At 36.4% G+C, this 14,632-nt stretch overlaps 1 protein-coding gene and 1 long non-coding RNA gene across 2 annotated transcripts; both read right to left on the bottom strand.

The window, feature by feature from the left end:
* Positions 1-3,435: 3,435 nt before the first annotated feature.
* On the bottom strand, positions 3,436-3,888 carry LOC142609129 (uncharacterized). Its single transcript, XM_075780754.1, has one exon. It carries the CDS (start codon positions 3,886-3,888, stop codon positions 3,436-3,438), a length of 453 nt encoding a protein of 150 aa, XP_075636869.1.
* A 5,301-nt stretch (positions 3,889-9,189) lies between these two features.
* Positions 9,190-13,653, bottom strand: LOC142609747 (uncharacterized). Its single transcript, XR_012839665.1, has 5 exons — positions 13,488-13,653; positions 13,185-13,387; positions 12,917-12,970; positions 10,991-11,727; positions 9,190-9,427 (listed from the first exon to the last, which is right to left on the bottom strand). It is a non-coding gene; the product is annotated as an uncharacterized LOC142609747 (long non-coding RNA).
* Positions 13,654-14,632: the final 979 nt, after the last annotated feature.

The raw sequence follows: 14,632 nt of genomic DNA, 5'->3' as shown, positions 1-14,632 counted from the left end.
CCTTCCTTAGCCATGACGTTATTCTGTAGGGTCCTTCCCAGTTTGGGCCGAGCTTTCCTTGTGCAGGGTCTCTGGCAGCGCCCATCACTTTCCTCAAAATGAGGTCTCCAACTTTGAAGTCCCGGTGTTTGACTTGGGAGTTGTAGTGTTTGGCCATGAGGTCCTGGTATTGTGCGAGTCTTTATTCTGCTGTCGCCCTAACCTCATCAACTAGATCAAGTTGTAGACGTATGGTCTCGTCATTCCTTCCTTCGTCGTGATTGTCCACCTTGTAGCTCGTGAGTCCAACCTCAATTGAGATGACCATCTCGCTTCCGTATGCTAGTCGAAACGAAGTTTCTCCTGTAGGAGTTCTGACTGTCGTCTTGTATGCCCATAGTACGCTGGGCAGCTCCTCTAGCCATATACCCTATGCCCCATCGAGCCGAGTCTTGATGATCCGAAGCAAGGATCGATTCGTGACCTCAACTTGTCCGTTGGCTTGAGGATGGGTAGGGGAGGAGTAGTGGTTCTTGATTCCTAACTGTGAGCAAAAGTCTCGGAAGGAGTCATTGTCAAATTGCTTATTGTTGTCCGAGACCAAGGCCCTTGGGATTCCGTACCTATAAATGATGTTCTTCCAAACAAAGCTCCGTACGTTCTTCTCAGTGATTGTGGCCAGGGCTTCAGCTTCTACCCATTTGGTGAAGTAGTCTATGTCGACTATTAGGAACTTCAACTGTCTCACTGCTATTCGGAATGGGCCCATGATGTCCAATTCCCATTGGGTGAATGGCCACGGAGCGGTTATTGGGGTCAGCTCTTCCATCGATTATCTGATGATGTTGCTCAACCTTTGACACTTGTCGCAGGCTTTGACATAAATTTGAGTGTCCTTCTGCATAGTTAGCTAGTAATATCCAGCCCGAATCAATTTATGCACCAACGACTGCGACCCTAATTGGTTGCCATAGATCCCCTCGTGCACTTCTCTCATGACATAATCCGCTTCTTCGGGACCTAAGCATCTCAGGTATGGTCGATAAAAACCATGCATTCGATCTTGTCACCCTCTGGAGATTGAAGTACGACCCCTGCTCCACCAGCCTTGTTGTTGGACGATCTGTCCGTGAATACATTCCATTGGGGATATCCTGCTCCCTAGCCTTCCGCGTTGGTGAACTTCGCAATGAAGTCAGCGACCACCTGTCCCTTGATGGCGGTACGTGGGCGATATTGTATGTCAAATTCACTCAACTCTATTGCCCATAACGCCATACGTCCGACAGCTTCAAGACTGCTCATCGCTGGCTGCAAGGGCTTGTCAATTAGGACGATCACTGTATGGGCTTGGAAGTACGACTTGAGTTTACGGGCTGCTGTGACTAGAACGAAGGCGAGCTTTTCCATTGAAGGGTACCTTTCTTCTGCACCATGAAGTGCCTGGCTAGCGTAGTTTATGGGCCTTTGCACCTTGTCGTCTTCTCTAACTAAGGCCGCATTGACAGCGGCCGGAGAGACAGCCAAGTAGAGAAATAATTCTTCTCCTAGTTGTGAGGGACTTAGTAGCAGTGATGAAGAGAGGTAGGCCTTTAGGTCCTCGAATGCCTGCTAACATTCGGCCGTTCACTCAAAAGACTTCTTCAGCATGCGAAAGAATGGTAGACATTTATCCGTCACTTTGGATACAAATCTATTAACCGCGGCGATCTTGCCGTTAAGGCTTTGTACTTCTTTTATGTTTTTAGGAGGTGCCATTTCTATTATAGCCCGGATCTTGTTTGGGTTAGCCTCAATACCTCTCTAGGATACCATGTATCCTAGGAACTTTCCCCTCGTCACTCCGAAGGCACACTTGCCTGGATTAAGCTTCATGTTGTAGGAACGAAGAGTGTCGAAGGTTTCCCTGAGATCCTCCAAGTGATCGTATTCCCTTCGGCTTTTCACTAGCATGTCGTTGACATACACCTAGACAATTCTCCCAATCTGTCATGCGAACATCTTGTTCATGAGCCTTTGATATGTTGCGTCCGCGTTCTTTAAGCTGAATGGCATGACCTTGTAACAAAAAAGGCTTTGGCTTGTTATGAATGAAGTCTTCTCCTGATCAGCTTTGTCCATTTGGATTTGGTTGTATCTTAAAAATGCGTCCATGAAGCTCAGTAGCTGGTGTTGAGCCGTAGAGTCCACCAAGAGGTTGACCCGCGGGAGGGGGTAGCTATCTTTAGGGCACGCTTTTTTTAGGTCCGTGAAGTCGACGCACATCCTCCATTTTCCGTTGCTCTTTTTGACCATCACGATGTTCGCCAACCAATCAAGGTAGTAAACTTCCCTAATGAACCCTACCTCTTGTAGCTTGCGGACTTCGTCCGCCACAGCTTGATCTCTCTCTTGGGCGAACACTCGTTTCTTTTGGCGGACGGGCGAAAAGGAAGGCGACACATTCAACCTATGCACTATGACTGACGGGTCGATTCTAGGCATGTCTTCATGGCTCCAAGCGAATACGTCCCTATTTCCTTGAGGAAAGTTGCAAGTGCTTGGCAAATTTTCGGGTCTGCAAGGGTGCCGACCTTGGTTGTTCATTCTGGTCGGGAATCGTCAAGAGGTATATCTTCGAGTCTTTCAACGGGCTCTGTCGCTGTCCGATGTTCTTCTATGCTCATGGCTTAGAGGTGGTCATCCATTTCCATCATAGCTACGTAACATTCACGTGCGGCCACCTGATCTCCTCGCAATTCTCCTACTCCATAGTTAGTAGGGAATTTTATCATCAAATGGTAGGTTGAGGTTATAGCCTTCCATGAATTGAGGGTAGGCTATCCTATAATGGAGTTGCAAGCTGACGAGCAATCGACCACGAGGAATGTTTCATTCTTAGTGATCTGCTGAGGATAGTCGCCTACAGTTACAGCCAAAGTGACAACGCCAAGGGGGAATACCCTCGTCCCTCCAAAGCCAACGAGCGAAGCGTTAGTTGGAACTAGTCGCTCCTTACCAATCCTCATCTTCTGGAATGCAAGGTAATAGAGGATGTCCGCTGAGCTACCGTTGTCAACCAGAACTCGGTGCATGTTATAGTCTCCTACTTTTATGGTGACGAAGAGTGCGTCATCATGTGGGTGGTGAAGACTTCGTGCATCTTCTTCCGAGAATCCAATGAGGGGGTTGTCGATTTGCGCCATCTTGGGTACGGAACCCGTCAGCTGGATGTTCTGAACCATCCTGAGGTAAGTTTTACGGGCCTTTTTCGACGACCTGGTAGTCGCGGTGCCTCCTACAATCATTCTTATATCTCCTGCGAGCGGCCTAGGGCACTCATTCTCCCATCGGGGAGCCTGATCCTGCGGTGGGTCCGTTCTTTCCTTGCTAACGAACCTCTGTAGCCTTCCTTGTCTAATAAGAGCTTCTATTTGTTACTTCAAGTCATAGCAGTCAGCTGTGTTGTGGCCATGATCACGATGAAAATGGCACCTCTAACATGGTCTTCGGGTCGTTCTTATATAGGGAAAATAGGAACTTTCCCTTCCGTAGCCCATTGGTGAACGCCACTACGAGTATCTTGTCGTCTGCTTCATTGATCGAGAGGGCCTCCTTGTTAAAACGAGTTATGTAAGACCTTAGCGTCTCGTCTTCCCGGTGCTTAATGTTCATCAGGCATGCGGTGGATTTCTTATACTTATGCCCCCCGATGAAGTATGAGGCGAATTGGGCGCTTAACTCTTTGAAAGTACCAATGGAGTTGGGCGTCAACCTACTGAACCAGATCCTTATGGGTCCCTTCAGCGTGGTGGGAAAGGCTCTGCACATGATTGCGTCCGGCACCCTTTGAAGGTGCATCAAGGTCTTGAAAGACTCCAAGTGATCTAAGGGATCCTTGGACCTGTCGTAGCTTTCCACCTGCGGCATACAAAACTTTTGTAGAAAAGGGAATGAACTAATGGATGTTGTGAATGGCGAGTCAGTTCGCTGGACCAGGTTATCAAGATCACTGGACACCCGTCCTCTGAGGGGCGTTCATCATGCAGTCTATTTGCTCCTTCATCATCTGCATCTCAGCGACTATGTGAGGTGGGATGGTATCGGTGACAGATGGCCAGCTCGTGTCCTGTCGTTCCGGCCTGCTAGGGGCGTTGTTACCTTCCGGCCCTTCCTGGTTCCTTCTCTCCGTGCTAGTTCCTTCTTGATCCTTCTCTTGGGTGTTAGTGCCCGCATTCCTTTGGCACAATTGTTCTTCCGAATCCTGGTTCTGTTTGGTGAGGCGTTCCACAGCAGCGGCCAGAGTATGGACTTGTCTCTTGAGCACCGTTATGCATGGTTCATCTCCTTGAACGTTGTTGGTGGTCGTTATCGAGCGAGTGAGTACCATGGAACTCTTTGTCCGAGAAGCGATAGCACGGCTTTACAAGTCGCTAAAGTTCCCACAGACGGCACCAACTGATGATACCGAAAATCGTCAGTAAGTCACACGGTCCTTATGTGCTCCCGATAGAGAACCTGCACAACACAAAAGCTGAAAACCTTAAGAAGAGTACCGGTGTGGTACCAGCCAAATACCCTCCGACAATCAAGTTAGAGAAATCTCTTGTTCACAACTCTAGAATACCAGAGTTGGGGTGAATAATACGTACCTTGATTTATGAGGGTTTTGGGGTATTTATTGTAGTGTAGGGTTGACATCTGTACCTTGGCCAAGAAGTTCTTTCCTTCTAGGAGAGAACCTCTTGGATTCTGCGTATCTCCTAAAGTTTTTTTCCTTGTAGGAGTCTTCTTGATTAGGGTTAAGGGTGCAGCGCAAGATGTCTCCTTGTACACGTATGCGTGGAGATCAAGTAAGGCCGTGTCAGACCCGACGGAGGTTTATACATTCCCTTCAGTTTATCCTCTTCAACTTACAATCTTCAGCTTACCGTCTTTAGCTTGCTGCCTTCAGCTTACCGTCTTTAGCTTGCTGCCTTCAGCTTGTCCCTTTCAGTTTGCTGTCTTCAGCTTGTCATTTTGTTGCTCAAAGTGCAGTCGTCAGCTACGGGATAAAGCTGTTGACCTTACACTGTCGTCTGTCATGAATAGTGCCAACAGCCTTGTTACGTCCGTCGCCCTTTTGTTTCATTATGGGTTAATTACAAAATTACCCTTCTCATAGATTATTGTATTATTTTACAGATTATAAGCAAAAAAGAAGAAGCATTTTTTATGGCCTGTGGGAGCCGAAGAAGAAGAAGAAGAAGAAGGTGGAGGAGGAGGAATGTGGTGGTGGCAACAACTCTACAACAGAAACAAGCCAAAAAAAACCACCCACATCTCCTAAGAGGGAAAAAAATCTACACTTGATGACGCAAAATCATAAACATTTGTGGAGAGTTATTATAATGTGAATCAATTTTGTGTCCGTGGAGAGTTTTTATGATGTGAATCAGATTTGTGTTTGTGTTTTCCATGGGAAAACGATTTAGTGGCAGAGAAATTTGCACCCAAACGGTGAGGCTAGCCTAAGTCAAAAAAATTCTCCTCCTAGCCACTCAATCACCAACTTGCACCCAACACCCGACAAATCAAAAGGTACCAAATAAAAAGTTGCCTTTTTTTAAAAGATATATAAAGCAATAAGTTTTACCGGTGTAAACTCTAAACAACAAAAACAATACGTATTTCAAATATCCGACATGTTCACCGGAACCAAATGGAATAACAGAAGAATTAAAAGAACGTAGATTAAAAAAATAATAATAATGTAGATGACAAAAAAAAAAGTACCAAGCTTAAGATGCGAGACTTAAGGCAGCAATAATTCAATACCATAGCATCTAAAACAACAAAATTAAACCATGAAAAAAGAATAACATAGGTACTATATGGTTGCATGGAACCATGCTTGAGCTTTGAGCATGTTAGCAATAGCCAGCCACACCAACTTCATTGTGTGTCTAATTCTATTAGCAGTGGCAAAAGTAAAAGCCAAAAATAAAAAACCTAAATATAGCTCTCCCCAGCATCAAAGCAAGACTCCATCCAAATCCATCCTCAGTGACCAGAGAGACTAGAAGAAAGAAAAAACTTGTCTTTCAATTATCATGACTCTTCATTCTTTTTCAGCTTCTACATTGTTGTTATTGTATTTAATATATATATATATATATATATATATATATATATATATATATATATATATATATATATATATAGTTGTAAGACGGTGGATAATTTGTTGAGTTGTAATTAGTTTTCAACTCTACTTTGGTTCACGTATTGGTTTCCAACTATTTTTAGGCAACATATATATGGAAATAATTTTTGTTTTCCAACTCTCTTTAGGCAATGTATGGGATAAATAAAAATTAAATAATTTTTTAAAAATAATAATAATAATAATAATATGGCAAGCTCTGAAAATGTCAATAAAAAGTCAAAGTTTCAGTTTTTATATATATAAAGAATTAGGGTTGCTTACAAGTCGGTCGAATTTGAGTTGGAAGGTTGCCTATCACTCAATCCGATCAAATCAATTGTAGTGTTCTTGCACCCGCTACCCCACACAGCTTACTTTCAAGTGATCAACGTGTCTCAAAATTGGGATGATCCGAAGTTCTCAATGGAGATAATTTGACCATCAATATGGTACCTCTCAAGTTAAAGGTTTTATATCTAGAGTCGCCACTTGTATATTAAGACAAAAACAAGATATAAAAAACTAACGGAATACATCTATATTTCCCTGAAATGTTTGAATTTACATTGAAATGGAATATATTGGAGCATTTTAATATTATATAATTAAAATTTATTTATATTATGTAAAGATGTGGGACTTAATATAAAAGAAGAGGAGTGAGTGAAATTGTTTAATCTCACGTTGAAAATGAGAGAGATTATTTTATTCTTTTAATTGTAGTGATTAATGGACTAATATATAGATTGACTAATATATTAGGATAGATACGTGCACAAGAGGTAGTAATTTCGTGAGACCCATTAAGCTTATAAATAGACTTATTCAGACCCAATCCAAGTTACAAGTCTTTGACTAGGGGATAAGATTTAATAATTTAATTTAGATAAATTTTTATCATCTAAATTATAGAAATTTAAATTCTACTCCAACTCAAAATCTATTATCAAAATTTTCAGAACTTAATATATCAGCTATAACTTTTCGATACAATTCTTCTTAATCAATAAGTCATCCCTATAATTAAATCTCACACAATACACCCCACGTTGTTGTATTTATATATATTTTTTTCCAAAATGAAACTTATGCTTATGTTATTATCTAATAAATTCATCTTACTTATTGTTCTTTATTTCTAGAATTGTATGTAGGATATTATGCCAAAAGAAGTTTACTATAAAAAAACAAAACAATGGACACCCATTTAAGTTCTTGGTTCTCTTATGTAATTTTTTTTTGGATAAAATATTATTTTAGTCCCTAAACTTTACCAAAAATTTGGTTTTTCATCCTTAAACTTTAAGAATTTCATTTTTCATCCCTAAACTATTAGAAATTTTATTTTTCGTCTCTAAACTATTGAATATATTTTATTTATGTTCTTAACCTTTACCAGATGTTTGTTTTTCATTTCTACGAGGAGTGGAAAAGTGGAAGGATGGAAATTGTGGGAGGATGGAAAAGTAGGAGGATAGAAAATATTTAATTTTCCCTCTTATGTGTTCGGTTGGAGGGGTGGAAAAATGGGAGGGTGGAAAACTCTTTTGTTTGGTTGAAGAGAAAAAGGAAAGGATGGAAAATGTAATTTATATAAATTGACTATTATATCCTTGTTACATAATATGTAAGAAATAGATTTATTTGTACTCACTACATAATATAAAATTTATTACACCATATATATAAATTTATACTTGTATTTTTATTATTATAGATGAGGTCACGTTGAAAAGAGAGAGAGAGAGAGAGAGAGAGAGAAGAGAACGTTGAAAAAAAATATCCCACATCACGTTGAAAAAAAAAAAAAGGAGAGAAGAGCATGTTGAAAAAAATATCCCAGCTCACGTTGAGGAAAAAAAGAAAATAAAAAAGAGAAGAGAACGTTGAAAAAAATAGGTGGGAAGAGGGCATTTTTGTAAAAGTGCTATTATAGCACTTTTCTCCCCAGATTTTCCTCCCGATTTGGGAGGAAAAAAAAATGTGGGCCCAAAGAGAAAACTTTCTTCCGGATTTTATCTCCTTTCTATTTTCCTTCCCCAATTGAATAGTGAAAACAACATTTTTCACCCTATTTTCCTCTCTCTATTTTCCATTTTCCTTATTTTCACCCCAAATGAATGGACCCTAAACTTTCATCCTTATTTTTGTCTTTAAACTAATGAATTATTATTATTTTTTTACAAAGTTTAGGGATGAATTTTTTTAAAAAAAAATTTAGGGACAAAAAACAAACTTTTAGCAAAGTTTAGCAATGTTATTAAATCTGTTCCGTTCCGGCTGGAATGGCCAGAATATTTCGTACCGGGATGCAATCCGGAACGATAATACCACCCGTTCCACCTCGGGTCCAATTCCGGCCAGTTTCAGGTCATTCCGGCCAATTTTGGCCGATAGGAGTTTTCAGCCCAAAAAAAAAAAAAAAATCTTAAACTAACAAATCCATCAGCACAACATGTTTCCACCTAACACTGATTGCCTGAAGAAGTTCAAATTAGATCTGCTACGAAGCGTCCAAATGATATGAAAAAAAAAAAAAAACAAAGGAAGAAGAAGAGAATAGAAATTTAGAGCAGTTGTGGAGGAAGCTCAAATTTTAGAACTTTCTTCTTTAGTCCTGCACTTAAACTTCTGGTCTGGGTCTCTGAAGCTTTCCAAGAAGTACTTTTGTAAGTGTAAGTAACTGATGAGAATATGAAATAAAGAAGAAAGAATGGAGGAGAAAGTGCAAGTCATTGGCTCATTGCACGTGGGTGATGGAGTGGGATTAGGTGAAAAGGTAAAAACAGGGCTTCCTAGAAGCTTCCTATATTATATATACTAGCGTTTAACCCGCGCAATGCGCAGGGTCATTTTACTTATTAGAAGACAATAAAATACATTAAAATTCTTATGGGGCATGTATAATTTAAATGATTGTTAAAATAAACCATCGTCAAATTGTTAAACTTTAATTACAGAAACAATATTTTATAACAATTCTAAAAAAGTTGTATAGAACAACCTAACATAAAAATTATATACATAAAAAATCAATAGACATATACAAATGTTATAAGGAATTATAGAATCAATTTAAAATGTAAGATAAATATATATGGTACAAATAGATAAATATAAGGTTTGTCAAGCAAGATGAGGTTTGGGAAGAATAAAAAAAAATCTATCTACATCTTCTGATAATGACGAAGACACAGTAGGTATTAGTGTAATTTCTATCATTGATAAGGGTAATTTCTATCTTCACCTTCTAATCATGCTGAAAATGCAATCACCAACAACCTATTATGATATAGCACATCAAGGGAAATAATTAGTAACTCGACCAAAGAATAAAACATACATACAGACACATAAACAAAAGAAAACATAACTCTAACTAAAGTGTTTTAACTTCCTTAGACAATGTATATGTCATAAGCAAAAAACTATCAATTTATATAAGCAAAAAAGCTGACATGGTAAATTCACCTTTTTGCCTAGCATCAAAACAAAACAACTAATTATGAAATTCAAAGGTTACTCCAAAAGAATAAGGCCTAAAGCCTCATCCTTGGACTTGCTCATAATACAACAATAAATATAATTAATAGAAATAAAGAAATGCACTTGTTCAAAAATAATAATTAATTAAAATAAAAAAAGAAGTTCTACTCATTAAAATCTTTCAAATACTTTATTCCTTGCTTAATGACTTCTTGTTTCATCTCTAAATCTTGTAGGTCCAAAGTTGTTAACAACCATGCCTTTGAACATTGCATTTAATCTCATAATTTCTTCATCGGCTAAACATAAATTAAATATCATCAGCCAATGTAAAAAATATTCCTAAACCTAGAAAAGCTTACATAATGCAAGTTCAATCTTGACCAAGGAAAATCCAATAAATAAGAAAAACAAAGTAAAAATAAACATGATATGATAAAAATTCTAAGATAGTTTGGTTATATTTATACACACAAAAGTAAAAGTAATATTTTAGCCTGATTATATTTATACATGTCAATTATAAAGCAAAAAAAATTAGTAACAATAATTAGTTTAGAATATTTGCAATTGCCTTTGATAATCACATGCTTCAATCTATTATATAATTCAGTCTTCAGTATACATTCATCCTTATTTAACTAAAGAAAAAATTCACATAATATTCATAAAATTTTAAAATAAATATAGTAAGAAGTACAAAGTTTGACTATAAACTTACTTATAACCAATGTCTACAACTCCCACTAAAAAAATTAACATTATTATATATTTTGAAAATTGAACTGTTGGATTGCATATTTTTTATGTTTTTAACACGCGTGACAAATTTCATACCAATTAGATTTACTATTCAATATGAAAAGAAAACTGCAAAATAAGAAAAAATGACCCTTAAATTGCTAAATCAGGTTGTTGCATAAAACCACAGCTTTCCAAAGTACTATGAAATCATAGGTCGGTACTTTGGTGATACTTAGTGTGAAAGTATTCAAGTTCTCTAAGTGCTACATAAAATCACAATGTCGGTTAAAATTATTTGACACACTTAGAAAGGATTTAGTACCAATTCAAACTGATAATTCAGCATTTATAAATTAGAAAGCAAAGATGATCAATATTAAATCTGGATAACCCATTTTACCTAAAAAATGTTCATATCCTAACACTAATTGATCAAAAAATATCTATATTAGAATTAATTTGTAGAGGAATAATCACCAAATTCAAATATAATAAATGCATAAATTAAAATAATTCAAAGACCTACATCATGTAAGTTTGAGAAAGTTGTAAGGTGCAATGAGTACAGAAGAAATTTCTAATTCTGTCAACGTGAATTAGCTACATTAACATTACCTGATTTTTTTCTATCCTTCTCAAGCTTTCAAAATCTTCTTAAGTACCTCTTTGTTTGATTTTTTGAATGCCCTTGCAAACACAAAGTGTCATTGAGCAGCATTAAGAAATTCACCCAGTGAAAGATTTTTAAAATTCTGTACTTTGAAAAATGAAATTGAAATCTTACAAACATGAGAATGTACTTAGTGACTCTAGTGGAAAAAACTTGAACAACATGACTAACCCTCCAAGATAGCAAAATATTATAACAAATTAAGATGCATCAAACATGAAGAGAGCAAGAAACTAAATGCATATGAATGGATAAATAAAAAAGGATAACGCGTTAAAATTTAAAACAACAATTCCATAGTGAAAGAGTAAAGGGTTCTTCAAATTGTTCATATTGTTCAACTCGTATCTCAAAGGAAACAACAATTTCTGAAAATTTTATTGATTCCATTCTTTTAAAAAACAGGTGGAGCACATCACTAAACAAATATTTGAAATAAATAAATATTGGGACTTCAAGCTCAAAGATTTGACATCTAAAAATATTTGTCATGGTCTGTATTTCTCTGCACCTATTGGTCTGCATTTTCTGCAATCTACATACTTGTTGCTCTGAATTTCTCTGCGCGTACCTATTGGTCTGTACTTCTCTACTGTATTTAGCTTCTGGTTCTTTCTGTTTTCAGCTTCTTGTTTCCTCTGTATTTGGATTTCAGGGCTGTCTTATATGTATTTGTTTTCATCTATTATCAATAAATAGGAACGAAAATCCAATTCAGATGCAAAGTCTGCAATCTTATCCCTATTGATCAAATATGGCCAACCTCATTCTACATTACAAAGCGTGTGTATACCAACGTAATACAATTTAAAAATAAAATTGATACAATCATTGTGATATGTGAACTATATGGGAAAAAAAATCTAATACACAGAAGTATATACAGGAAAAACTTGATAACAATGCTAGAAAAGAAGCATGGGAAACGAAATTGTAAAGGGAAAAAATGTTTCAACAAAAAATTTAAAACAAAATAAATAAAATGAAAGCTTTAAAGTGTAGAGATATACTCAGAACAAATTGAACCCAATTATCCAAAAGGAAAACCAAATCCAACAAAAATAACGGATATTAAAAACCATTCTTAACCCAAATTCCCTATTCAAAACCAAATCTAAGGCAAAAAACTCTATGCAATCCAATCCAGTCAAAATACCCCTGCCTAAATCAGATTTGACCCCAAATTAAAAAATAGTAGTAAAAGTAAAAAACCAAAAAACAAAGACTATACTGGTGGAGGGAATGGGTTTGACGATGGCAGAGACTTGGACTGTTGCTTGACGCAGTTGGGGGCAGATTTCTCAGTTTTTTTCTCTCTCTCTCCACTCTCTATGCCTAATAGACTCATTCTCTCTCTCTCTCTCTCTCTCTCTGCAGATTGTAAACTTAGTTACAAAACAGCCCCAAAACCAATTCAATTCCTAATATCCAAAACAAAAACAAATACTCACTAAACAAATTCTAATTTTCTAACCCAAATACCTGAATCAAAACCAAATCTAACCCAAATGACTAAATCCAACCAAATACCCAAACATAAATCATACTATCTCTGAGAAAATTATCTTTTTTTGATTAATCTCTAAGAAAATTATTCTCTACCATAACACACAAAGTAATCAATTTTGTACAAAGAACATCATTCTTTCAGATTTAAGAATTTAAAACATGCAAAACCTAGAAAACCCCAACATCAAAAATAACAAAATCATGACTTAAAAGTATCTTTTAAATAAATATCATCTAAAATCTTCAATGTATAAACAAAATTTTTTCAGATTTCAAAATCCCACAATTTCAATCCTCCTTGCAAATAACAGAACATGTAAGAGAGGTAAAGTTAGAGGATATTAGGAAAAAAAAATTGGAACCTTTGCTTTGATGAAATTAGAGACTCCAGATTGAAGAACGATTCCACCTCATCTCTGCAGAGAAAGAAATTAAATGTTTTACATCCAAAAGAGACGAATTTAAACAAACCCATTACTAAAAATATCTAATAAAATAGTCACATATCAGAATTTCAAATTCCTTAACCCTAATTTCTGGAACCAAACCCAATTGTAATTGTAAAAGTTTGAAACATATAAGTATAACAGATCTAATTTGTGAGGAAAAAGTCGGAGAATGAATACTAACCCCGTTGGAGGCATTGTTAATAGGCAGAGTGATTGTGATGTAAGGTATGACTTTTCATAGTTGAAATCTAAACGTGTTATGGTATTTTGAAACTTTTTGATTTCTTATGCCCAATCAGTGTTGTCTTTACCGTTCTGCCTCTTTCTCTGTTTCTTTCTCCGTGTCTCAGGCCTCATCGCCTCTCTCTCTCTCTCTTTCCATCTCTGTGTGCATTGTATTTTAACCGCCGGTTAATATGCTAATCCGAAAATGAAAATAAATGGCGAAAAGTTTCAGAAAACCAAAACAGAAAAGAACGCTGACCTTTAGAAAAATTTTGTTGCAGAGGAGAGATGAAGCAGAGCAGAAGATCAAATGGCAATGGACGACCGTTCGAATGTCCACTGGATCCCAATTTTTTTTTCCCTTCTTCCCTTTCTCTGTGTCGCAGTATTGGTAGAGAGAGAAAAGATATAAAGGCAGTCAAACGGTGTTTTAATTTACACTTTTTTTTTTTTATTGCAGACATAGCAGGGTTTAAAAAACCAAGCGTTGTAACGTGCGGCTGTATTTCTTAAAAACTGTATACGTGTCTGAATTTTAAATAGGCAGTTATCCTATTTGTCAACACGCCCTTAAATGTAGGAACTAACTTTCTCTCAGCTTTGTCTATTATATATATATATAGATATAGATATAGATATAGATATATATATATATATATTTTTTTTTTTTATGACATAGGAGAACTTCACTCAGATTAGTTGCACGTCGCATAGCATACTATACAACAACCCTCACTGATAATCAAACTCCTACGAGCAATTGACCCCACCCGCCAAAACCAGTTACTGGGTAATCTAGGGGCTTTTCACCCCTGACGGGCTAAGCAGTTTATCCTATTTATTTACAAAATACCCAAATTTGAATTTTAAAATAATCAATCTAATCATTTTATCACTTTATTATTATATTTCTTTTAAAACACTATATTACATTCATTAAATGATGATGATATTACATTTATAAAATTTGGTTTAAGAATAGCAATGAGTAATAATTTTTTTTATTAATTACTAATATATATATATATATATATATATATATATATAAAGTGATAATTCCAAAATGGTTTAAAACGGTACGCCGAAATAGGCCAGTACCGAAATATTTCGTTTCAATAAACAAACCGAAATGGTATTCATAACAATGAAGTTTAGGGACGAAAATAGTATTTTACCAAAAAATCTTCATCAATTCGTCAATAGCACGAGAATAATACAAGTATATATTAAAAAAGAAGCTATTTTTTTTTTAATGAGAAAAAGAGAACCAGAAAGCTAATTGTTTAGGAAGTGTTTGGTAAACTGTAACGGTAATTACATAGGAATAGAAATAGGTATTACAAGGAATACAAGATGGTAATACTTATTACTATTTATTTGTTTGGTGACAACACAATAATAGAA

This window comes from Castanea sativa, chromosome 9 (genome assembly GCF_040712315.1).
Source record: "Castanea sativa cultivar Marrone di Chiusa Pesio chromosome 9, ASM4071231v1".
Lineage (NCBI taxonomy): Eukaryota > Viridiplantae > Streptophyta > Magnoliopsida > Fagales > Fagaceae > Castanea > Castanea sativa.
The sequence above is the reverse complement of the archived record's forward strand: the minus strand, read 5'-3'. Positions and strand labels throughout refer to the sequence as shown.